The sequence below is a fragment of the Anolis sagrei genome, chromosome X, assembly GCF_037176765.1.
Source record: "Anolis sagrei isolate rAnoSag1 chromosome X, rAnoSag1.mat, whole genome shotgun sequence".
Classification (NCBI taxonomy): Eukaryota; Metazoa; Chordata; class Lepidosauria; order Squamata; family Dactyloidae; genus Anolis; species Anolis sagrei.
Window position 1 is genome coordinate 101,605,742 of NC_090034.1, and position 24,207 is coordinate 101,629,948.

General features: G+C 43.2%; 1 protein-coding gene across 1 annotated transcript in view; it reads right to left on the reverse strand.

Moving 5' to 3' along the window:
• Positions 1-344: 344 nt before the first annotated feature.
• LOC137094956 (ras and Rab interactor 2-like) overlaps positions 345-24,207 on the reverse strand; it is a 33,257-nt gene continuing 9,394 nt past the window's right edge. The window contains exons 5-12 of the mRNA XM_067461002.1: positions 16,746-16,818; positions 16,336-16,424; positions 14,945-15,292; positions 12,678-13,331; positions 9,574-9,888; positions 7,542-7,670; positions 5,077-5,249; positions 345-836 (exon numbers count right to left, since the gene is read on the reverse strand). Of these exons, the coding sequence (XP_067317103.1) occupies positions 480-836; positions 5,077-5,249; positions 7,542-7,670; positions 9,574-9,888; positions 12,678-13,331; positions 14,945-15,292; positions 16,336-16,424; positions 16,746-16,818 (2,138 nt within the window). The 3' untranslated portion in view covers positions 345-479. The remainder of the gene's footprint in view (positions 837-5,076; positions 5,250-7,541; positions 7,671-9,573; positions 9,889-12,677; positions 13,332-14,944; positions 15,293-16,335; positions 16,425-16,745; positions 16,819-24,207) is intronic.

The window sequence follows — 24,207 nt, forward strand, 5'->3', positions numbered from 1 at the left end:
ACAACTATGAGGTGAGGAACAGAAAAATACCATTTTGGGCACTCAAATATGGGGGCGCGATTATGATGTGAGGAACAGAAAAAATCCATTGGGGCGACTATGATGTGAGGAACAGAAAAATACAATTTTGAGCACTCAAATATGGGGGGTGCGACTATTACCAGAGGAACACAAAAATACCATTTTGGGCACTCAAATATGGGAGTGTGACTATTGCCAGAAGAACACAAAAATACCATTTTGGGCACTCAAATATGGAGGCGTGACTTTGAGGTAAGGAACAGAAAAATACCATTTTGGTCACAATTATGCAGTAGCGACTATTATGCGATGAAATACGGGTATTTTGACTTTTATTTTTATAGATATAGATTCCAAGACATTTTTAGATACACTGATGGGTGGGGGGCATATCTTAGAATCAGTGAAACCGGGCAGTTAGAAGGATGGACTCTTCTTTGAATGTCCAAGGTTCGCGTTCAGTGATCTGTGGATGAATCCGTGTCTCTGCTTTCAAGACGATCAGTCAAATGTTTAGGGTCCTGAACCGGAGGACGATCAGCAGCAGGCAAGGTCCTGTCTTTGGGTTTGTACACGAAACTTGCGGGGTTCCCTTTGGAGCGGAGGAGGCTGGAGTGGACTCGCTGTGGGTAGCTGTCCTCGGCCAGGAGCTGGGAAGACTCCCCCGAGACCAAGAAAAGGCCATAGGCTTCGTGCTCGGAAACGCCGTACTTTTCCGCACAGATCGCGCAGACGGAGGCCGTGGTCATCTCAGTAGTGACCGAGACGGTCTTCTGGTTGTTGAAGGGTTCGTGGAAGGAGATGTAGAGGATGTTCTGGAAAGGAGAAAGGCAACCGTCACTTTAGACAGACGTCCAAATTTTTCCCAATTCGATAATTTACGGATTTGTTTACTTTTTAAGTATTTTTTTAATAAGCCTTGTGTTTAATTCTATGTTAATGTTTGTATGCTTTGGCTTTTAATTTACATACTGTATGATTTCTAAATGCCAATGCGAATAATAATGATAGTAATTAGCAGAATATAATGCTAATAACACTAATACTAATACTACTAATACTACTAATACTAATACGAATTAGCAGAATATAATACTAATAATACTAATTAGCTGTAAGGTAAAGACTAAGGCTTCCCCCAACATTAGGTCTAATAATAATGATAGTAATTAGCAGAATATAATGCTAATAACACTAATACTATTACTATTAATACTCATAATTCTAACAGGGATTAGCAGAATATAATACTAATATTATTAATTAACTATAAGGTAAAGACAAAGGCTTCCCCCAACATTAGGTCTAATAATAATGATAGTAATTAGCGGAATATAATGCTAATAACACTAATACTATTACTACTAATACTAATACGGATTAGCAGAAAATAATACTAATAATACTAATTAGCTGTAAGGTAAAGACAAAGGCTTCCCCCAACATTAGGTCTAATAATAATGATAGTAATTAGCGGGATATAATGTTAATAACACTAATAATATTACTACTAATATTAATAATACTAATATGGATTAGCAGAATATAATACTAACAATACTAATTAGCTGTAAGGTAAAGACAAAGGCTTCCCCCAACATTAGGTCTAATAATAATGATAGTAATTAGCGGAATATAATGCTAATAACATTAATAATATTACTACTAATACTAATAATACTAATACGGATTAGCAGAATATAATACTAATATTATTAATTAACTGTAAGGTAAAGACTAAGGCTTCCCCCAACATTAGGTCTAATAATAATGATAGTAATTAGCGGAATATAATGTTAATAACACTAATACTATTATTACTAATACTAATAATACTAATACGGATTAGCAGAAAATAATACTAACAATACTAATTAGCTGTAAGGTAAAGACAAAGGCTTCCCCCAACATTAGGTCTAATAATAATGATAGTAATTAGCGGAATATAATGCTAATAACACTAATACTATTACTACTAATACTATTAATACTAATACGGATTAGCCGAATATAATACTAATATTATTAATTAACTGTAAGGTAAAGACTAAGGCTTCCCCCAACATTAGGTCTAATAATAATAATGATAGTAATTAGTGGAATATAATGTTAATAACACTAATACTATTACTACTAATACTAATAATGCTAATACGGATAAGCAGAATATAATACTAATATTATTAATTAACTGTAAGGTAAAGACAAAGGCTTCCCCCAACATTAGGTCTAATAATAATGATAGTAATTAGCGGAATATAATGCTAATAACACTAATACTATTACTACTAATACTATTAATACTAATACGGATTAGCCGAATATAATACTAATATTATTAATTAACTGTAAGGTAAAGACTAAGGCTTCCCCCAACATTAGGTCTAATAATAATAATGATAGTAATTAGTGGAATATAATGTTAATAACACTAATACTATTACTACTAATACTAATAATGCTAATACGGATAAGCAGAATATAATACTAATATTATTAATTAACTGTAAGGTAAAGACAAAGGCTTCCCCCAACATTAGGTCTAATAATAATGATAGTAATTAGCGGAATATAATGCTAATAACACTAATACTATTACTACTAATACTATTAATACTAATACGGATTAGCCGAATATAATACTAATATTATTAATTAACTGTAAGGTAAAGACAAAGGCTTCCCCCAATATTAGGTCTAATAATAATGATAGTAATTAGCAGAATGTAATGCTAATAACACTAATACTATTACTACTAATACTATTAATACTAATATCGATTAGCAGAATATAATACTAATAATACTAATTAGCGGTAAGGTAAAGAAAAGGCTTCCCCCAACATTAGGTCTAATAATAATGATAGTAATTAGCAGAATATAATTCTAATAACACTAATACTATTACTACTAATACTACTAATACTAATACGGATTAGCAGAATATAATACTAATAATACTAATTAGCTGTAAGGTAAAGACTAAGGCTTCCCCCAACATTAGGTCTAATAATAATGATAGTAATTAGCGGAATATAATGTTAATAACACTAATACTATTACTACTAATACTAATAACACGAATACGGATTAGCAGAATATAATACTAATAATACTAATTAGTTGTAAGGTAATTACAGCCTTCCCCCGACATTAGGTCTAGCTGTGTCCGCCTCCAAGATCATGAGTGCCATTCATTACCTTCCTGCCGAAACAGTACCTATTGATCTACTCGCATTTGCATATTTTCAAGCTGCTAGGTTGGCACAAGCTGGGGCTAACAGTGGGAGCTCACCCCACTCCCCAGATTTGAATTGCCGAGCAAGTTCAGCAGCTCAGTGGTTTAAACCTCTGCGCCAATAGGGGTCCCTATTAATTAGCAGTATATAATATTAATAATGCTAATTTACAGGAGCCCCTGGTATTGATCTACTCACATTTGCATATTTTCAAACTGCTAGGTTGACAGAAGCTGGGGCTAACAGTGGGAGCTCACCCCACTCCCCAGATTCGAATTGCCGAGTAAGTTCAGCAGCTACCAGGGTTCTCTATTAATTAGCAGTATATAATATTAATAATACTAATTTACAGGAACCCCTGGTATTGATCTACTCATACTTGCATATTTTCAAACTGCTAGGTTGGCAGAAGCTGGGGCTAACAGTGGGAGCTCGCCCCACTCCCCAGATTCGAATTGCCGAGCTTTCGCTCAGCAAGTTCAGCAGCTCAGCAGTTTAACCCTCTGCGCCACCAGGGGGCCCTATTAATTAGCAGTATATAATATTAATAATACTAATTAACAGGAGCCCCTGGTGGCGCAGTGGGTTAAACCGCTGAGCTGCTGAACTTGTTGACCGAAAAGTCACAAGTTCAAATCCGGGGAGCGGGGTGAGCTCCCGCTGTTAGCCCCAGCTTCTGCCAACCTAGCAGTTCGAAAACATGCAAACGTGAGTAGATCAATAGGTACTGCTCCGGTGGGAAGATAACGGCACTCCATGCAGTCATGCCGGCCATATGACCCTGGAGGTGTCTACGGACAACGCCGGCGCTTCGGCTTGGAAATGGAGATGAGCACCGCCCCCCAGAATCGGACACAACTGGACTTAATATCGGAGGAAAACCTTTACCTTTACTTAGCAGGATATAATGCTAGTAATACTAATAAAACCAATTATCGGGCTATACATACTAATAATACAAATAATAATAATAACAACACTAATTAGCAGGATATATTAATAATGACACTAATGGGCTATAAGTGCTAATAACACTAAAAATAATACAAATTAGCAGCATATAGTGCTAATAATACTAATAAAACTGATCAGCAGGCTATACATGCTAATAATACAAATAATAAAAATAACAACACTAATGAGTAGGATATATTAATAATGATACTAATACTAACATTATGATATTAATAATATGCTTTCTCCAGGACTCTGATCTTTCAATACAGAGTTGGGCAGGAAAGGTGTATAAAAGGAAGTGGTGGTGGGGAAAAGTCAGTTGTGTCTTTCTTTGCTGGAGAGATACAAGCAATATATCCATTTCAAAGCAAAACCGGCTTGTGAGTGGTCATTTAATATTGCTACATAGATCCTACAGTCTTACAGGTTACTAGAGTGAACTTTTTTCTAGTATTTATTTCGATGTTGGAGCCTCCGGTGGTGCAATGGGTTAAACCTTTGTGTGGCAGGACTGAAGACCGACAGGTCGTAGGTTCTAATCCGAGGAGAGTGTGGATGAGCTCCCTCTGTCAGCTCCAGCTCCCAATGAGGGGACATGAGAGAAGCCTCCCACGAGGGTGGCAAAACATCAAAACATCCAGGTGGGACCTGCGTAACATCCTTGCAGGCAGCCAATTCTCTCACACCAGAAGCGACTTGCAGTTTCTCAAGTCATTTCTGACATGAAAAATATCATATCCACAAGATTTATATCTTGTGTATATTGGCATGGAGCCTTGTCTCCTGGTCTCTTCACTCATCGCTGGGGTTTAGACCCAGGGGGTTTGGTTCCCAAGATATTTTGCACCCCCTTTCTTACCTGCGAATGGCGGCGTATGGGGTGGTGGTGGTGCGGGTGGATGGTGCGCCTCCGGTGCCACTGATGGATGGAGCGCTGGGCCTCAATGCTGATTTGCCGCGTGATCATGGCAGCCGGTTGGAAGTTGGCAATGTGGAAGAGGGCCCCGAACCAGGTGGTGAGGTAGTATCCACCTAAGCCACGGGAAAGGGAAAATGCAAACATAAGAGTGGAGGGCACGAGCTCAAGAAGGCTACACTTTGACCACTCTTATATGTAAAATGCTTCCTGGAGGAGAATTCCACCTTGCTGGAACCATAATGTACTTCCTTCTGGGCAGATCACTGTTGTCCAATTAATTCCATTGTTTACCAGGAGCAAAACAGGGAAGTTTGGACCAAAGTTTTACATTACGCTGGACCATGTCCCCATGTTCCTGATATAGAAGGACATAACTGCATGTTCCTTAGAATCACAGAGTTGGAAGAGACCTCATGGGCCATCCAGTCCAACCCCATTCTGCCAAGAAGCAGAAATATTGCATTCAAATCACCCCTGACAGATGGCCATCCAGCCTCTGCTTAAAAGCTTCCAAAGAAGGAGCCTCCACCACACTCCGGGGCAGAGAGTTCCACTGCTGAACAGCTCTCACAGTCAGGAAGTTCTTCCTCATGTTCAGATGGAATCTCCTCTCTTGTAGTTTGAAGCCATTGTTCCACGTCCATTGTTCCTGAAAGCATGATTTAGTTAAAAAAAACCCAAAATGTCATATCCCATATAAGTTTGACTGAAAGGGAAATAACAGATTTGACAATACAATGGATTAGGGTGCTCATATAGAAGGACTTAGCTGGGACATCATCTGGTCAATTTTAATATGTGAATTTTAACCTCCATTTTAATTACATATATACATGTGTCTGTGTATGTGCTTTTATATGTATAATATATATATTTATAGATATTATATAGAGATATTATATATATGTATAGATATTATATATAGATGCTAATAATATTGTGTGTGTGTGTGTGTGTGTGTGTGTGTGTGTGTGTGTGTGTATATATATATATCCTAGCCATCCCCTGCCACACGTTGCTGTGGCCCAGTCTGTATATATGTTTTGTGTGTGTGTATATGTGTATATTTGTGTATATGTGTGTTTGCATATATATGTGTGTTTGCATATATTTATGTGTGTTTGCGTATATATGTGTGTGTGGTTTTGTACATGCATTGTAATGTATTTTTTATTTTTTGGCTTTTAAGTCTCTTCTGCTGTGTTTTTCAGTGTTTTTATGAGTGATGGTCACTCGTTGGCCTGAGAGGTGTCTTGCGTCCAAATTTGGTGTCAATTCGCTCAGTGGTTTTTTGAGTTATGTTAATCCCACAAACGAACATTACATTTTTATTTATATAGATAGATACTAGCCATCCCCTGCCACGCATTGCTGTGGCCCAGTCTGTGTATATGTGTGTTTGCATATATATATAGGTATATAGAGGTGTGTGTGTATATATATATATATGTATATGTATGTGTGTATAGGTGTATATGTGTGTGTGTATATATGTGTGTATATATTTGTGTATTTGTGTGTTTGTATGTGTACATGCATATTGTGTATATGTATGTGCTTGTGTATATGTATATATGTGTGCATGCATATGTGCATGTGTATATGTATATGTGTGTACATTTGTATATTTGTGTGTTCATGTGTATATGTGTGTATGTATATGTATGTGTGTATATGTGTATATTTGTGTGTGTGCATGTTTATATATATATGAATGTGTGCATTGTATATGTATATGATTGTATGTGTATATGTATATGAGTGTATGTGTATATGTATATATGGTGTATTTTTGGGTTTTTAAGTCTGCTCCGCTGGGGTTTTGTGTGTGTGTGTGTGTGTGTGTGTGTTTTAGGGATGATGGACACTTGTTGGACTATTAGGTGCCTTGTGTCCAAATTTGGTGTCAATTCATCCAGTGGTTTTTGAGTTATGTTAATCCCACAAACAAACATTACGTTTTTATTTATATAGATAGTGTATGTAAGTATGTGTGTGCGCGCGTGTGTGTGTGAGGTCTCACAACCTCTGAGGATGCTTGTCATAGACGTCAGGAGAGAATGCTTCTAGAACATGGCCATATAGCCCAAAAAACCTACATCAACCCAGTGATTCTAGCCATGAAAGCCTTCGACAATACAATTGAACAATGGCTTCAAACTACAGGAAAGGAGATTCCACCAGAACACTAGGAAGAACTTGCTCACTGTGTGAGAGAGATGTTCAGCAGTGGAACTCTCTGCCTCAGTGTGGTGGAGGCTCCTTATTTGGAGGCTTTTAAGCAGAGGCTGGATGGCCATCTGTCGGGAGTGCTTTGAATGCGATTTCCCTGCTTCTTGGCAGAATGGGGTTGGACTGGATGGCCCACGAGATCTCTTCCAACTCAAGGATCCTGTGATTCTTACCTTCTCCCTGCAGCTGGCTGGGATCCATCAGCTCCATCATGTACTCCACATCCAGCTGTACCGAAACGATGTCGCAGTTCACCAGCATATAGATCAGAACCGGCAGGAAGTCGTCAGCTCCAAACGGCTCTTCCAGGAGCAGAAAATGGAAGAGTATTATAGAAGGTATCAAACCATGTTAAGTCTGCAGTGTAGATGCACCTAGGGCTAGTCCTATTTGCCCGCTTTCCTATTATAGAAGTTACTTTCCCCTTTAGGATGGGACGCTCGCAGAATTCCATAGGAGTTAAAGCAGTATCAAACTGCGTTAAGTCTGCAGTGCAGATACACCTAGGGTTAGTGTTACAAAAATAGGAGATATTTGCAAATGTTACAGTTAAAACAGATAAAAAATGGGTCCATTTCATTCCCATTTTGCAAGTGTGTTGAATAAATTCTATGGAATGCTTGTCATAGAGTTACATTGAAGGACCTAGCAAAGCCAAGAGGGAATTCAATAGCATGAAGTCATATGGCCTTGCAGGGGAAATTATTATTATTATTATTATTATTATTATTATTATTATTATTATTATTAATCTTCCCACTGGTCACAGGTTCAAATGCTAGACTTTTCCAGATTATGTTTTTTCTAATCCTGTTTTAATATTTGCATCTTGTATGCAAATGCTTTTATGTTAATCCGCTTTGAGTCTGCTTCGGGAAAGATAAAGTGGGATATAAATAATAATAATAATAATAATAATAATAATAATAATAATGGATTATATAAGAAATATCAATTTGTATCTTCTGTTCCAAATAAAATTCTATTTGTATTTGGAATAGAAGATACTATAGATGGAAATTCTTTATATGTTAGAGAATATGTATAACCATTTCCTCCTTGTTTACACCCCCGGTGATACAAGAGAATCCTGTAAAGAATTAATTTGCTAACAAAACTCTGTGATCAACATATCCTATTTTTCTGTCTCCTGTCCTTATTTCCCCCTTCCTTTCCCCCCCCCTTTCCTTGATGTCATAAAACTGTGAAAATAAAATTATAAAAAATTGCAAACAAAACCAAATGAAAATATGAAATCATTCTATCCTATACCTTAAGAACAGACAAGCATCCCGAGCTCTGAAGATTACGTGGGAAGGAATCCCACTGGAGCATTGCAGCGCACCCAAGTACCTGGGAGTCACTCTGGATCGTGCCCTGAAGCACTGCCTGAATATCAAGCAAAAAGTGGGTGCTAGAAACAACATCATACGAAAGCTGACTGGCACAACCTGGGGATCACAACCAGACACAGTGAAGACATCTGCCCTTGCGCTATGCTACTCTGCTGCTGAGTATGCATGCCCAATGTGGAACACATCTCACCACACTAAAACAGTGGATGTGGCTCTTAATGAGACATGCCGCATTATCACGGGGTGCCTGTGCCCTACACCACTGGGGAAATTACACTGCTTAGCCGGTATTGCACCACCTGACATCCGCCGGGAAGTAGCAGCCAATAGTGAAAGGACCAAGGCAGTGACATCTCCAGCTCATCCCCTGTTTGGGTATCAGCCGGCACGTCAACGACTTAAATCAAGAAATAGTTTTCTAAGATCTACAGAGACACTCGCTGGAACACCTCAGCAAGCGAGAGTCCAAAAGTGGCAGGCTCAAACCCAGAACCTCAACAAATGAGAGACTCCCCCCTGGGCACACAGGGTGCTGAACAGACTGCGCTCTGGCACCACGAGATGCAGAGCCAACCTTAAGAAATGGGGCCACGAAGTGGAATCCACGACATGTGAGTGCGGAGAAGAGCAAACCGCAGACCACCTACTGCAATGCACCCTGAGCCCAGCCACATGCACAATGGAGGACCTTCTTGCGGCAACACCAGAGGCACTCCAAGTGGCCAGATACTGGTCAAAGGACATTTAATCAACTACCAAGCTTGCAAACTTTGTGTTTTGTTTGTTTGTTTGTTTAAAAATGCAATACAACTGTTTGGTTTGCTCCTGACACGATAAATAAATCCTATACCTGTTCTGCCAGGAGTCTGGTTCATGGTTTCGTAGAGCATCTTGCAGATCTTCAGCATCTGCGTCTCCTTCTTTCGGGGTGAATATGCCTGGTGCAAGAGGCTGAGCTTGGTCTGCAGGCGCTCCAAGCCGGCCGAGTCCGGCACCCCGGAAGCCACCCCCATCTCGGCCAGGCTCTGCTCACGCATAGTGTCCTGGTGCCCGCGCAGCTTGTCCAGAGTCCCGTCTTGGGAGCGAAAGTCCTGCAGCTGGGCGTAAACCAAATCCCGGAGCGGCTTGAGGATGCACTTGTACAAGGCGCCTTCCACCACATAACCTGGCAGGAAGGAACCAAAGAGAGGGAAAGTGTTTGTGTGACTTTGACAGCGGAGCAGGTCAATGGCCACCTAACACTTCCAGTATTTTCTGTTGGTCATGGGAGTTCTGTGTTGATTCAATTCTATCATTGGTGGAGTTCAGAATGCTCTTTGATAGTAGGTGAACTATAAATCCCAGCAACTACAACTCCCAAATGTCAAGGTCTATTTTCCCCCAACTCCACCAGTGTTCACATTTGGGCATCCGTGCCAAGTCTGGTCCAGATCCATCATTGTTTGAGTCCACTGTGCTCTCTGAAGATAGGTGAACTACAACTCCAAAACTCAAAGTCAATGTCCACCTAACACTTCCAGTATTTTCTGTTGGTCATAGGTTCTGTGTGCCAAGTTTGGTTCAATTCTATCGTTGGTGGGGTTCAGAATGCTCTTTGATTGTAGGTGAACTATACATCCCAGCAACTACAACTCCCAAATGTCAAGTCTATTTTTCTCCAAACTCCACCAGTGTTCACATATGAGCTTATTGAGTATTCATGCTAAGTTTGGTCCAGATCCATCATTGTTTGAGACCACAGTGCTCTCTGGATGTAGGTGCACTACAACTCCCAAACTCAAGGTCAATGCCCACCTAACACTTCCAGTATTTTCTGTTGGTCATGGGAGTTCTGTGTTGATTCAATTCTATCATTGGTGGAGTTCAGAATACTCTTTGATTGTAGGTGAACTATAAATCCCAGCAATTAGAATTCCCAAATGACAAAATCCAGAGTGCTCGCTGGATGTAGGTGAACTACAACTCCAAAACTCAAGGTCAATGCCCACCAAACCATTCTAGTATTTTCTGTTGGTCATGGGAGTTCTGTGTTGATTCAATTCTATCATTGGTGGAGTTCAGATTGCTCTTTGATAATAGGTGAACTATACATCCCAGCAACTACAACTCCCAAATGTCAAATCTATTTTCTCCAAACTCCACCAGTGTTCACATTTGGGCATATTGAGTATTCGTGCCAAGTTTGGTCCAGATCCATCATTGTTTGAGACCACTGTGCTCTCTCAAGATAGATGAACTACAACTCCCAAACTCAAGGTCAATGTCCACTTAACACTTCCAGTATTTTCTGTTGGTCATGGGAGTTCTGTGTTGATTCAATTCTATCATTGGTGGAGTTCAGAATGCTCTTTGAGTGTAGGTGAACTATACATCCCAGCAACTACAACTCCCAAATGACAAAATCATTTTTCTTTCCTGTTTAAATGAGGCTGGCTTGGTGCCTTGTTTGTGCTTTCTTTCCCCTTCTTCCTCCAACGGCTTTTGCCGGATATGGCGCTGCCTCCTGCCGAGAGCCCCAACCACAACGAAGCCGGTGGTTTCGTGAACGTTGTGCTCCTGCTTACGTGGAAGCTCGCAGTGTTGCAAGCCGGCTGTGGCCCAAACATACAAACCACAGAGATAATTTGGGCTGCTTGGAGACATGGTGATGAGACATATCAATAATCAGCTTACTCAAAAACCAAACTAGTGCATTTCCACTTTGGAAGCAGAAACATGTGAACACTGGTGGAGTGTGGGGAAAATAGACTTGACATTTGGGTCTTGTTGTTACTGGGATTTATAGTTCACCTACAATCAAAGAGCATTTTGAACCCCACCAACTCAAAGTCAATGTCCACCTAACACTTCCAGTAATTGGGCCAAACTTTCTACACAGAAACCCCAAAACCAACAGAAAATTCTGGAAGGGTTTGGTGGGCATTGACCTTGTGTTTTGGGGTTGTAGTTCACCTACATCCACTCTGGAGTCAAACAATGATAGATCTGGACCAAACTTGGCACAAATACGCGATATGCCCAAATGTGAACACTGGTGGAGTTTGGGGAAAATAGACTTGACGTTTGGGTGTTGTTGCTGGGATTTATAGTTCACCAACAATCAAAGAGCATTCTGAACCCCACCAACGATAGAATTGGGCCAAACTTCCCACACAGAACCCGCATAACCAACAGAAAATATTGGAAGGGTTTGGTGGGCATTGACCTTGGGTTTTGGAGTTGTAGTTCACCTACATCCAGTGAGCACTCTGGATTTTGTCATTTGGGAATTCTAGTTGCTGGGATTTATAGTTCACCTACAATCAAAGAGCATTCTGAACTCCACCAATGATAGAACTGAATCAACACAGAACTTCCATGACCAACAGAAAATACTGGAAGTGTTAGGTGGGCACTGACCTTGAGTTTTGGAGTTGTAGTTCACCTAGCTCCAGAGAACACTGTGGACTCAAACAATGATGGATCTGGACCAAACTTGGCACAAATACTCAGTATTCCGAAATGTGAACACTGGTGGAATTTGGGGGAAATAGACCTTGACATGCCGATGACACCCCCTTGAGACTTCTCCAGGGGTCCAGACCACCAGGTTGAGAAACGCCGTCTTAAATGCATTCTAACTGTACCCTCAACTTGCTTTGGACATGATAAATACTTAATTCCATTTCAAACTGGTATTAAAGAAAATGATTTCTCTGTGCAGATGATTACAGAGCAAATCCTGGAACCAGTTTGAACTAGAATGACACAAACCTCAGAGCAGTGATGCGCATTAAGGGCATTCATTTGTGTGCTCTCGAGGGCATTTGCGATCTAGCCACCACACTTTGAACCTAGCTTCAAACCACAGTGTAAATCGATCGTTGTTTAGCAATCAGAGCATTCTTAACATGGAGGAACCTCAAGACTGACTCCAGATCCAAGCCCAGCTCCAAAACCTTCCCCGTTCCATACCCAGGTCCATGTCCTCCGCCTCGTAGTGTTCGCAGATGACACGCAGCTCTGAACTTTCACACAAGTAGCCCTTGAGGTTGCTGATCATCTGCCGGATCTCCTGCAGCATCTCGGTGCTGGTGGGGTGCCGCAGCCCACCGCCCCGGAGAAGGTGCCCGACGAAGCTCTGCACCAAGCCTCCCACATATGAGGAGGGGTCCTGGGCCAGCTCTTGCACCCTCTTGGAGATCCGACGGTCGGCGGAGAGGAAGCCACCAAGGGCCAGGCTCACGGCGGAGAGGCGCCGGAACACCTTGGTGCTCAAGACGGCGGAGGAGCAAGGCCGCCTCTTGTGCACGGCAACCGGAATGGACGGCACACCCTCGGCTTCGTCCTCCACGCTGCTGATGGACAGCGAGTCCAGCTCCGGGATGAGAGGCAGTGACAGGGTGTCGCTCAGAAGGGAGGACTCAGAGCTGGACTTCTTCAGCGGCCAAGCGGGAAAGGCTTCGGCCGGGGCACCTTCAATCCAGGAGACACGGTGCGGGGACCTGACGTCCTTCTGGGTATTAGGGGACGAGGGCAAATCATCGGGGAGGGTTTCGGAACTGTTCCAGGATGGACTGCGAAGGAGGAGCCGCCGTTGAGTGGATGCCGAGGGAGTCAAAGGGTCACCTGGAAGATAGCACCATAACGCTGGTGAAATTATAGCATTCTGACCTTTGATTTCAAAATGTGTGTGGTACTTTTATTTATATTCCTGTCGCAACTCAGGATAGATTCACCTTGCTCAGAACACTACCACACACCAAGGCTGTAGGTTTTGTTGCAATCCAGAGCAGGAAACGAGGCCCTAAGATAACTATCCACCACACTTGACTTTGAAAAAACAATCCTTTTTTATTTGAAGAAAAATTGTTACAAAATAAAGGAAAAATGCAAAGTCAAAAGCCACAGCAAAATCAGCAAACATGAATGTCCATGAACAAGATCAAAACCCAAAGCCATACTGTAAAATACTGGAACCTGTTAGCAATCCACTAACCGTACTTGGTGTCCTAGAAATCTTTAAAGACGATGGCCAGGGAAGCCGGGAGAACTGCCAAGGTCTTCATCAATCTAAAACGATGCCTGAACTGAGAAAGTCAGCCCGGCGGAAGGCACTTAAAGCCGAGAAATTGGTTTCGTGAAACGCCTCCCTGCTTTGAAGCCGTTGTTTGTATTTCTTTTAATCTGGAAGACCTTCGCAAGCTGAGTGATTTACTCCTGTCTTGCCAGATCTGGCCCCTTCTATTCTCATTAGGGTTCCCAGGTGCAGAAGGGAGTGAAAGGTCATGGCCACCCTCTGAAACATTCTCATGAACACTGGTACTTTCATTTTCCAAATCTACAGAAGTTTCTTCCTCACTAATTTCAGGAGCATTGACATCAAGAAGTACATTTTCATTAGCATCAGTAAATATATTTTCATTAGCATCAGGAGGAACAAACAGAGAATCAGGTTCAAGTTCAAACTCAGGCTGAACCCCAACAGGTTTTGTAGTTTACTGAAGAAAAAGCAAAATCATAAACATAGAAATAAAGTTGCAAAAGTTCAATTCAAGGTGTCTTAAATGCAAAGCCAAGTTTCCAAGGTCCAAAGGCAAATAACATGAAGTATAATCCACTAGCATTGATCAAACAAGAATCCATGGCAGCATGACAAAGTCCCCAAAAACCAAGATCAAAACCAAAGTCCCAAAGAGCCAAAAGCTTTCCCCAAAAGCCGGGCCAGTTCCAGAGAAGTTAACAGGGTGTAAGCAATGTTGCACTGACAAAGGATTGACTTCAATCAAATTGTTAAATATGTTTCTCTAGCATTACGTTGACCTCAAACTTCCGGTTTGTTAGCACTTTGGCGTACCCTTAATTGCAAACGGTCCTCCCTAATCAAATCACCACCTTCAAGGCCAAATAACTCATTATCCTGGGATTGGTCACCTTGGGAACCGAGAGGCACTGAGCTCACAGCTAGACTATTAATGGTCGGGAGCTTACTCTGGCTTCGAACTCATGACCTCTCCGTCAGTAGTGATTTAATGCAGCTGGCTACTAACTAGCTGCACCACAGCCCAGTCCACTGTTGGGGGAAAACCTTCACCCATACATCAAGGGAATCACTGACTGCATGTCCTGTTTCGGTGAAAACCATCAGTGCTACACCACACCAAAATGTGGGAATGCACTTAGGAGGAGGAATCTTGAGATGCTAATGTGGGATTTGTGGGCGTCTCATCGCTCTTCCTTACCTTTCAGTGCCTTCTCCTCTCCCTCCAGAGATCTGGGACGATTCTGACTCTGTTGCCAGACTCCTGGCTCCCTGGATGCCACTTTAGTAGAGCCGTTGGACACCTGGAGAGGCCCTCTTCTGCTGGCCAAGCGGCAGGGTCCAGGTGCAAGGTCAAGCCAACTCACGTCACTATGCACCGAGAGGAAGAGCGGGTTGATAATGCAGAGCGCCTTGTCCTCGGATGTCACTCGGATGGAGCAGGACGGTTGGCCGTCTTCAAGAGGTCCTCCGTTGGAACAAGTGGGGTCCTCTTCTTCTTTGGCCGGTGGCAGCTGGTTGCCGGACTTAAGGGGCATTGTCCAGAATTCTGCCAAAGAATGAAGGGAAGATACTCAGATGGTCTGCCTTTTTTATCTGCTGTGTTTTTGGGAGGCTTTTAACATAGAGTTGGACTAGGATGCCAAGAGAGCAGGATCCAAATCCTTACTCAGCGAATCTCAAAGATACCTATAAACCAGTGTTTCTCACCCTTCCTAATGCTGAGACCCCTTAATGCAGATCCTCATGTTGTGGTGACCCCCAACCATAACATTATTTACATTGCTACTAGGATCCAAATCCTTATTTAGTGAACCCCTAAGATACCTATAAACCAGTGATTCTCACCCTTCCTAAAGCCATGACTCCCTAATGCAGTTCCTCATGTTGTGGTGACCCCCAACCATAACATTATTTACGTTGCTACTTCATAACTGTCATTTTGCTACTGTTATGAATCAGAACGTAAATATCTGATATGCAAAGCCAAAACCTTCCTGATTCTTAATACCAAAGAATCCACCTTCCCTTTGAGCTGAGTTGGTATGGAGATAGGGACGGAGCCAACTGCCACTTGGCAGAGCAGCCATTTTAAAGCAGTCAGTCTGTGGTCGGTGGATTGCAGAGGTGGCTGGTTCTGTTGTGTGGGGAACCAGTGAGGTATCCTGAACTACAGGATACCTCACTGGTTCCCCACACACAACAGAACCAGCCACCTCTGCAATCCACCGACCACAGACTGACTGCTTTAAAATGGCTGCTCTGCCAAGTGGCAGTTGGCTCCGCCCCTATCTCCATACCAACTCAGCTCAAAGCGAGCTAAGCCGGCTACCATCCCCCAATATTATGCAATACTATATACTTACCCTTACAAACACGTATCTATAACAATACATAACTGTAGATAAAAATTTACACTTCATCACACCAACAGACCTCACAACTTCTGAGGATGCCTGCCATAGATGTGGATGAAACGTCAGGAGAGAATGCTTCTAGAACATGGCCTTATAGCCCGAAAAAACCTACAACAACCTAGTGATTCCAGCCATGAAAGTCTTCGACAATACTTAAACAATAGATTGCACTCACTCATGCCCAGTGCAGCAACTGCATACAGTTGAGATTTGCATGGAAGTTGGAATGCGTCTGGGAGCCTCAGCCGGCAAGGCAGGATATCCCTAGAAAAAGTAAACACCAAATACATTATCCAAGAAATAGCAACAAAGAGGGACATCAGCTTCTCCAGGTTTCTTCAGCCAAATGCCTTCCAGAAGGCTCCTTCATTGGATTTTTTAAGCAGAGTTTGGATGGTCATCTATCGGGAGTGCTTTGGTTGTGCATTTCATGCATGCCAGGGGGTTGGACTGGATGGCCCTTAGGGTCTCAGAGGAGAAGACTAGCGATGTGAATCTACCCACTGCCAGTGCATCTAGTGATTCGAATGGAGGAAGAGGAAGTCTGGATCAATATCCCTTGGACGCTTCCTTATCAACACTCACCTGCTCACGATATGAAAGCTGACCAGTTCCAATACATTTCTGAAACGCAGCTGGGAACCTTCAAGATAAAAAGCTGGAGGGAGAAAACAACAGAGAACAGGTCAGGATCCGGTTTCCCTCCCTGGAGGCACCATCAGAAAGAATGCAACCAAAATGACCCCTTCTAAAAATATACTTATTGACTTAGGTGATCTCTCGTTGTCTGAGTAAGATGGTCTTCCAAGAGCAGTGTCTTGGCAGTGGATACATAGGTGATAGTGGAGCCCTGTACAACATTGGTTTCCAGGTGGAAGGTGGTCCCAGTCAAGGTTGGTTTGATGCACTTTCCTCTTGGCACATTTCTCACTTTCGCCCTTCATTCGTGCCTCTTCAAATTCCGTAGCACTGCTGGTCACAGCTGACCTCCAGTTAGAGCACTCAAGGACCAGGGCTTCCCAGTTCTCAGTGTCTATGCCACAGTTTGAATTCTTGGACTATTTTGGACTCACAGACTCTACTTCCTGTGGATTTTGTCTTGGCTATTGGGACATTTCAGCTTCCTGAGTTTGATGCTTGCTTTATTGCTAACCTTGCTTAACTGACTGTTTCTATAGACAATATTCTATTATACTGTTGAGCTAGAATAATAAAATTATAGAATCATAGCATTGGATTAGACTTCACAGGCCATCCAGTCCAACCCCATTCTGCCAAGAAGCAGGAAAATCCCATTCAAAGCACTCTTGTCAGATGGCCATCCAGCCTCTGTTTAAAAGCCTCCACCACACTCTGGGGCAGCGAGTTCCACTGCTGAACAGCTCTCACAGTCAGGAAGTTCTTCCTCATGTTCTGGTGGAATCTCCTTTCTTGTAGTTTGAAGCCATTGCTCTGCATCCTAGTCTCCAGGGCAGCACAAAACAAGCTTGCTCCCTCCTCCCTACAACTCCCCCTCACCTATTTATCCATATCATGTCTCCTCTCAGCCTTCTCTTCTTCAGGCTAAACATGCTCAGCACTTTAAGCCGCTCCTCATAGGGCTTGTTCTCCAGACCCTTGATCCTTTGAGTCGCCCTCCTCTGGACACATTGCAGCTTGTCAACATCTCCCTTCAATTGTGTTCCCCAGAATTGGACACAGTATTTCAGGTGTGGTCTAACCAAGGCAGAATAGAATAGAGGGGTAGCATGGCTTCCCTGGATCTAGACACTAGACTCCTATTGATGCAGGCCAAAATCCTGTTGGCTTTTCTGCCACCGTATCACATTGTTGGCTCATGTTTAACTTGTTCACAAGGACTCCAAGATCTTTTCAGTACGTACCACTCTCGAGCCACGCGTCCCCCATTCAATCTCCAAGCTCTGCATTTGAAGTTAATTTTATTTATTTCATGTCAGGAGTGACTTGAGAAACTGCAAGTCACTTCTAGTGTGAGAAAATTGACCGTCTGCAAGGACGCCTGGTTATTTTTTTGATGCTTTACCATCCTTGTGGGAGGCTTCTCTCATGTTCCCCCATGGAGAGCTGTAGCTGACAGAGGGAGCTCATCCGCACTTTCCCCGGATTCGAACCTACAACCTGTCGGTCTTCAGTCCTGCCGGCACAAGGGTTTAACCCATTGCGCCATTGGGACTCCTTGAAGTTAATTAATCAAGGAAGAAGCCAAATAAATGGTAAGAGAAGGGAACATGTGTAATAGCAACACTGAAATGTACACTTGGCTCTTTTTGTTCCAGAAACTCTAGAATTCATCTCCAAATTAGACTGAAACTTGGATTCTCACGGCCCTCCCTTATCTGAGACCTTCAATTTCCCTTTCTTCTTCCTCTCCAGAAGACAATTACTTGCCTCATTGATCCGCCAAGTGGTTAAGCTCGACTAAGTGCATTGGGATAATTCCTTCCTGTTTTAAAAAAAGCTCTTGCCTGAAAGTTTACGAGAAGCAATAAATGAGAAGAGGAGGAAACGGAAGGACGGAAACACAGGTCGGCTTCTGTGCATGTGAAGCGCCTTCACAGAAGACTGTGGGCTTGGTAAAGACACAAAGAAGGAAGGAAAACACTTGGTTTCTTGAAAACAGAAAGTGGATCCACACTGCACAATTGCAGCAGTTCGGTTCCCTTGGCCTCAGTTTATGAAACCCTGGGATTTGAAGTTTGGCAAGAGAATTAGAAGAGCTGTAATGTCCTAAATTGCAATACTATATGTCTCTAGCAAATAATTAAAAGTGATTGGAAAAGGTAAAGGTTTCCCCTGACATTAAGTCTAGTCGTGTCCGACTCTGGGGGTTGGTGCTCCTCTCCGTTTCCAAGCCAAAGATCCGGTGTTGTCCGTAGACACCTCCAAGCTGGGCCTAATGGTAGGAGCTCACCCTTCTCCCTGGATTTGAACCACCAACCTTTTGGTCAGCAAGTTCAGCAGCCCAGCAGTTGACAGTTCGAAGCCGGTTCAGGGTGAGCTCCTGACCTTCAGCCCAGTTCCTCGCCCACCTCGTGGATCGAAAACAGCCACGTGAGTAGATTAATAGGAACCGAAGTAAGCAGGGAGATATTTAAGACACAGTTTCGGAGGAAAGTTTACGAACAAAGAAAGTTCTTCAGCAAGGAGATAGAACGACAGCACCCCCTGTGTCCAGAACTGAGCATAGCCTCCAAAATATGCTGAATGACGAGGGGGGGAAAGCCTATATATACCTCTATCTGTTGTCTGTCTCGTCATTGTATTAATTGGCATTGAATGTTTGCTGTATATGTGTGATATATGTGTTTGAGGACCAGGACATCCGTAGAGAGACCAAGGTGCTTGTTTATAAAGCTATTCTCCTCCCAATCCTGCTATATGTCTGCGAAATGTGGACTGTCTACAGACGTTACATGCAATTCCAGCCAATCTCCCTCCAATGCCAGAAATACAGCTTAATGGTGTAACATTAGAAAATGTTGACCATTTCTGCTCCCTTTGTAGCCACCTCTCCACCAAAGTCAACATTGACACCAAAATACAACACCGCCTGAGCTCTGCAAGTACAGCATTCTTCCGAATGAAGCAGAGAGTCTTTGAGGACTGGGACATCCGTAAGGATACCTAAGTGCTTGTTTATAAAGCCATTGTCCTCCCAACCCTGCTATATGCCTGCAAAACGTGGACTGTCTACAGACGTCCACAAAAGTCAACATTGAGACTGAAATACAACACTACCTGAGCTCTGTGAGTGCAGCATTCTTCCGAATGAAGTTTGAGGACCAGGACATCCGTAGGGAGAACAAGGGGCTTGTTTACAAAGCCATTGTCCTCCCAACCCTGTTATATGCCTGCAAAACGTGGACTGTCTACACACGTCCACAAAAGTCAACATTGAGACTGAAATACAACACTGCCTGAGCTCTGTGAGTGCAGCATTCTTCCAAATGAAGTTTGAGGACCAGGACATCCGTAGGGAGAACAAGGGGCTTGTTTACAAAGCCATTGTCCTCCCAACCCTGCTATATGCCTGCAAAACGTGGACTGTCTACACACGTCCACAAAAGTCAACATTGAGACTGAAATACAACACTGCCTGAGCTCTGTGAGTGCAGCATTCTTCCAAATGAAGTTTGAGGACCAGGACATCCGTAGGGAGAACAAGGGGCTTGTTTACAAAGCCATTGTCCTCCCAACCCTGCTATATGCCTGCAAAACGTGGACTGTCTACACACGTCCACAAAAGTCAACATTGAGACTGAAATACAACACTGCCTAAACTCTGCGAGTGAAGCATTCTTCCAAATGAAGCAGAGAGTGTTTGAGGACTGGGACATCCGTAGGGATATCAAGGTGCTTGTTTATAAAGCTATTGTCCTCCCTACCCTGCCATAAGCCTGTGAAACATGGACTGTTTACAGACGTCACATGCAACTTCTAGAATGATTCCATCAGCGTTGCCTCTGAAAAATCCTACAAATCTCTTGGGAAGACAAGTGGACAAATGTCAGCATGCTGAAAGAAGCAAAGACCACCAGCATTGAAGCAATGCTCCTCTGACATCAGCTCCACTGGACCAGCCATGTTGTCTGGATGCCTGAGCATGCTCTCCCAAAGCAGTTGCTCTATTCCGACCTCAAGAATGGAAAACGGAATGTTGGTGGGCAGGAAAAGAGATTTAAAGATGGGTTCAAAGCCAACCTTAAAATCTCTGGCATAGACACTGAGAACTGGGAAGCCCTGGCCCTTGAGCGCTCCAGCTGGAGGTCAGCTGTGACCAGCAGTGCTGTAGAATTTGAAGAGGCACAAATGGAGGGCGAAAGAGAGAAATGTGCCAAGAGGAAGGCGCATCAAGCCAACCCCGACCGGGACCACCTTCCACCTGGAAACCAATGCCCTCACTGCGGGAGAAGATGCAGGTCAAGAATAGGGCTCCATAGTCACCTACGGACCCACTGCCAGAACACTGAATTTGGAGGACCATCATCCTCAGACTACAAGGGATCGCCTAAGAAAGTAAGTGTTTATAAAGCTATTGTCCTCCCAACCCTGCTATATGCCTGCGAAACGTGGACTGTCTACAGATGTCACATGCAACTCCTGGAACGATTCTATCAGCACTGCCTCCAAAAAATCCTACAAATCTCTTGGGAAGACAGGCGGACAAATGTCAGCATGCTGGAAGAAGCAAAGACCACCAGCATTGAAGTGATGGTTCTCCACCATCAACTCCGCTGGACTGGCCATGTTGTCTGGATGCCCGACCACCGTCTCCCAAAGCAGTTGCTCTACTCCGAACTCAAGAATGGAAATCAGAATGCTGGAGGACCCACCGCCAGAACACTGATCCTGGAAGACTATCCTACTCGGAGAACGAGGAATCGCCTAAGTAAAAGTAACCATCTGGCACATTCCATCTCGAATACAAACTCCCCAGGGATATTAGATCGTCCCCCTCCCTCCTGACTTTCCGAAAAAAGTAAAGACCTGGCTCTTTGAGCAAACTTTTGAGAATGCAGCGGAATAGATAACACGGAACTATGAATCAAGGACATGACAATGTTACTGGATAACGTTTTTAACAAGATGACACCGATGATTATATGCTTTAACGGTTTTTATTTACGACATGTCTTATATTGTAACTAGCCGTCCCCTGCCACGCATTGCTGTGGCCCAATCTGTGTATATATATGTATATATGTGGCTTTGTTTTGGTTTTTTTTTTTGGCTTTTTAAGTCCCTTCTACTGTGTTTTTCAGTGTTTTTATGAGTGATGGTCACTTGTTGGCCTGATAGGTGTATTGTGTCCAAATTTGGTATCAATTCGTCCTGTGGTTTTTGAGTTATGTTAATCCCACAAACTAACATTCCTTTTTTATTTTTATACTAGCCGTCCCCTGCCACACGTTGCTGTGGCCCACATGGGGGTTCTGTGTGGGAGGTTTGGCCCAATTCTATTGTTGGTGGGGTTCAGAATGCTCTGTGATTGTAGGTGAACTATAAATCCCAGCAACTACAACTCCCAAATGTCAAGATTCTATTTTCCCCAAACTCCACCACTGTTCACATTTGGGTATATTGAGTATTCGTGTAGAGTTTGGTCCAGATCCATCATTGTTTGAGTCCACAGTGATCCCTGGATGTAGGTGAACTACAACTCCAAAACCAAAGGACACTGCCCACCAAACCCTTCCAGCATTTTCTGTTGGTTATGTGAGAACTGTGAGCCAAGTTTGGTTCAATTCCATAGTTGGTGGGGTTCAGAATGCTCTTCGATTGTAGGTGAACTATAAATCCCAGCAACTACAACTCCCAAATGACAAAGTCAATTTTTTGAGTGAAGGACATACATTGGGTTGTTAGGTGTCTTGTGTCCAAATTTGGTGTCAATCCATCCAGTGGTTTTTGAGTTCTGTTAATCCCACAAACGAACATTACATTTTTATTGATATAGATGTTGATTGTTTTGAGTGGCACTTTTATGAATGCCTGACACCGAATTGTGCCAACCTGTAACCCGCCTTGAGTCGCCGTATTGGCTGAGAAAGGCGGGCTATAAATATTGTAAATAAATAAAATAAAATAAATAAATATTCCTTACCTGGATAGGACGTCCAAAACACCTGGCTGGAAGAACCTAAAGCAGAAAGGCAACCCCAATTCTCCTAAACAGCCCTTGAAAAAAAGCAATCTGCTCCAGAGGAAAGGGAGCCTTCAACCTGCCGCAACTGAACTTTGGTGCTTTCTCCATTCTCCTTCCCCTTTTAAGTAGAAGGAAGTGGCATTGCAACAGACCCAAGGAAGGACAGAAGGGCCATTGAGGTAGGCTTTGAAAAGGAAACCTAGGGCCTCAGAAGGGAAGGACAAGTGAAGCCGAGCATGACCCCCCCCCCCTAACAAGGGATGGTGACTTATAGTTCTGCAAAGGACAAAGGTACCAGACTGCACAATAGGGGTTAAGTCTTGGTCAATTTGTCACGGCCTTAACAACCATGAGGACCCCATGAAACTTTGGGAATGGCTAGACCTTGGGGACTCTGCCTCTCTCTCTCTCTCTCTCTCTCTCTCGAGAGAGAGAGAGAGAGAGAGAGAGCTGTAGTTTTCCAAGGACCATGGGACCAGCTTCCATTCCAGCGCTGCAGGGCTTTGCGTCTTGACCCAGTGGAACTCTATAGACTCCCTTTGGTGGCTTTTTGAATTCTGCTACATTCCTGGACTTCACTCTCTTCAAGGACTCGCTCTCTACCCATGAACTTTCTTCAAGACAACTTATGAATTCATGCTGTGTCCTGATATCGTCTGCTTTTTATAATTGGTATTATTAACCTCTCTCTGGGGTCCTGGATGGGAAGATAGCTGCATATGATTTCCCTGTGTATAATTTCTATATGGTTTTTATGTTTCCTTGTATTCTTGACCCTTTGCCCATTCTCCCTCCAAAGAAATATGTAAGGGAACCACCTGGCCTAAACAATTGTTTGATAAAAGTTTCTGTAAGATAAGGGGAAACCTTTCCCTCTGCTTTTTGTTTACTTCCCATTGATAGCATTAACCCCAGGCATTGTTCCCCTGTCTCACAGCCGGGAAGGACACATGTTGATTCACAACAATCAAAGCAGCCCTGTATGGGCCCTTTGTCTCACAAGAGCACATGGCATTTCCTTTGTTTAAAGATTCCTTCCCAGATTCCTTTGTGTTCCATCATCCCGCCTCCATCTCTCCTGATTGGCTGTCGCCACCAGGTGGCAGAGGTCTCCCCATTGGATCCTACGGACCACTGGAGCTTCCTGATTGGTCCAGAGGCGCCGGGGGCGGGAGGGCCGCCTCCCAGGTGTCCGCCCATCACCCAATCACAGCAGGGAACAACAGGGAAGCCGGGGCGGGGAGTTTGAACTCTGAAAATTTGAATTTACTATAAATATGACTGCATTGGTGTAATCTCCTCATGCTCTGCTGGCGAATGATTGCAGCTTTGCATCCAGTTTCAGCTGAATCGCATTAAACTTCGATGGCTTTTCTTCAA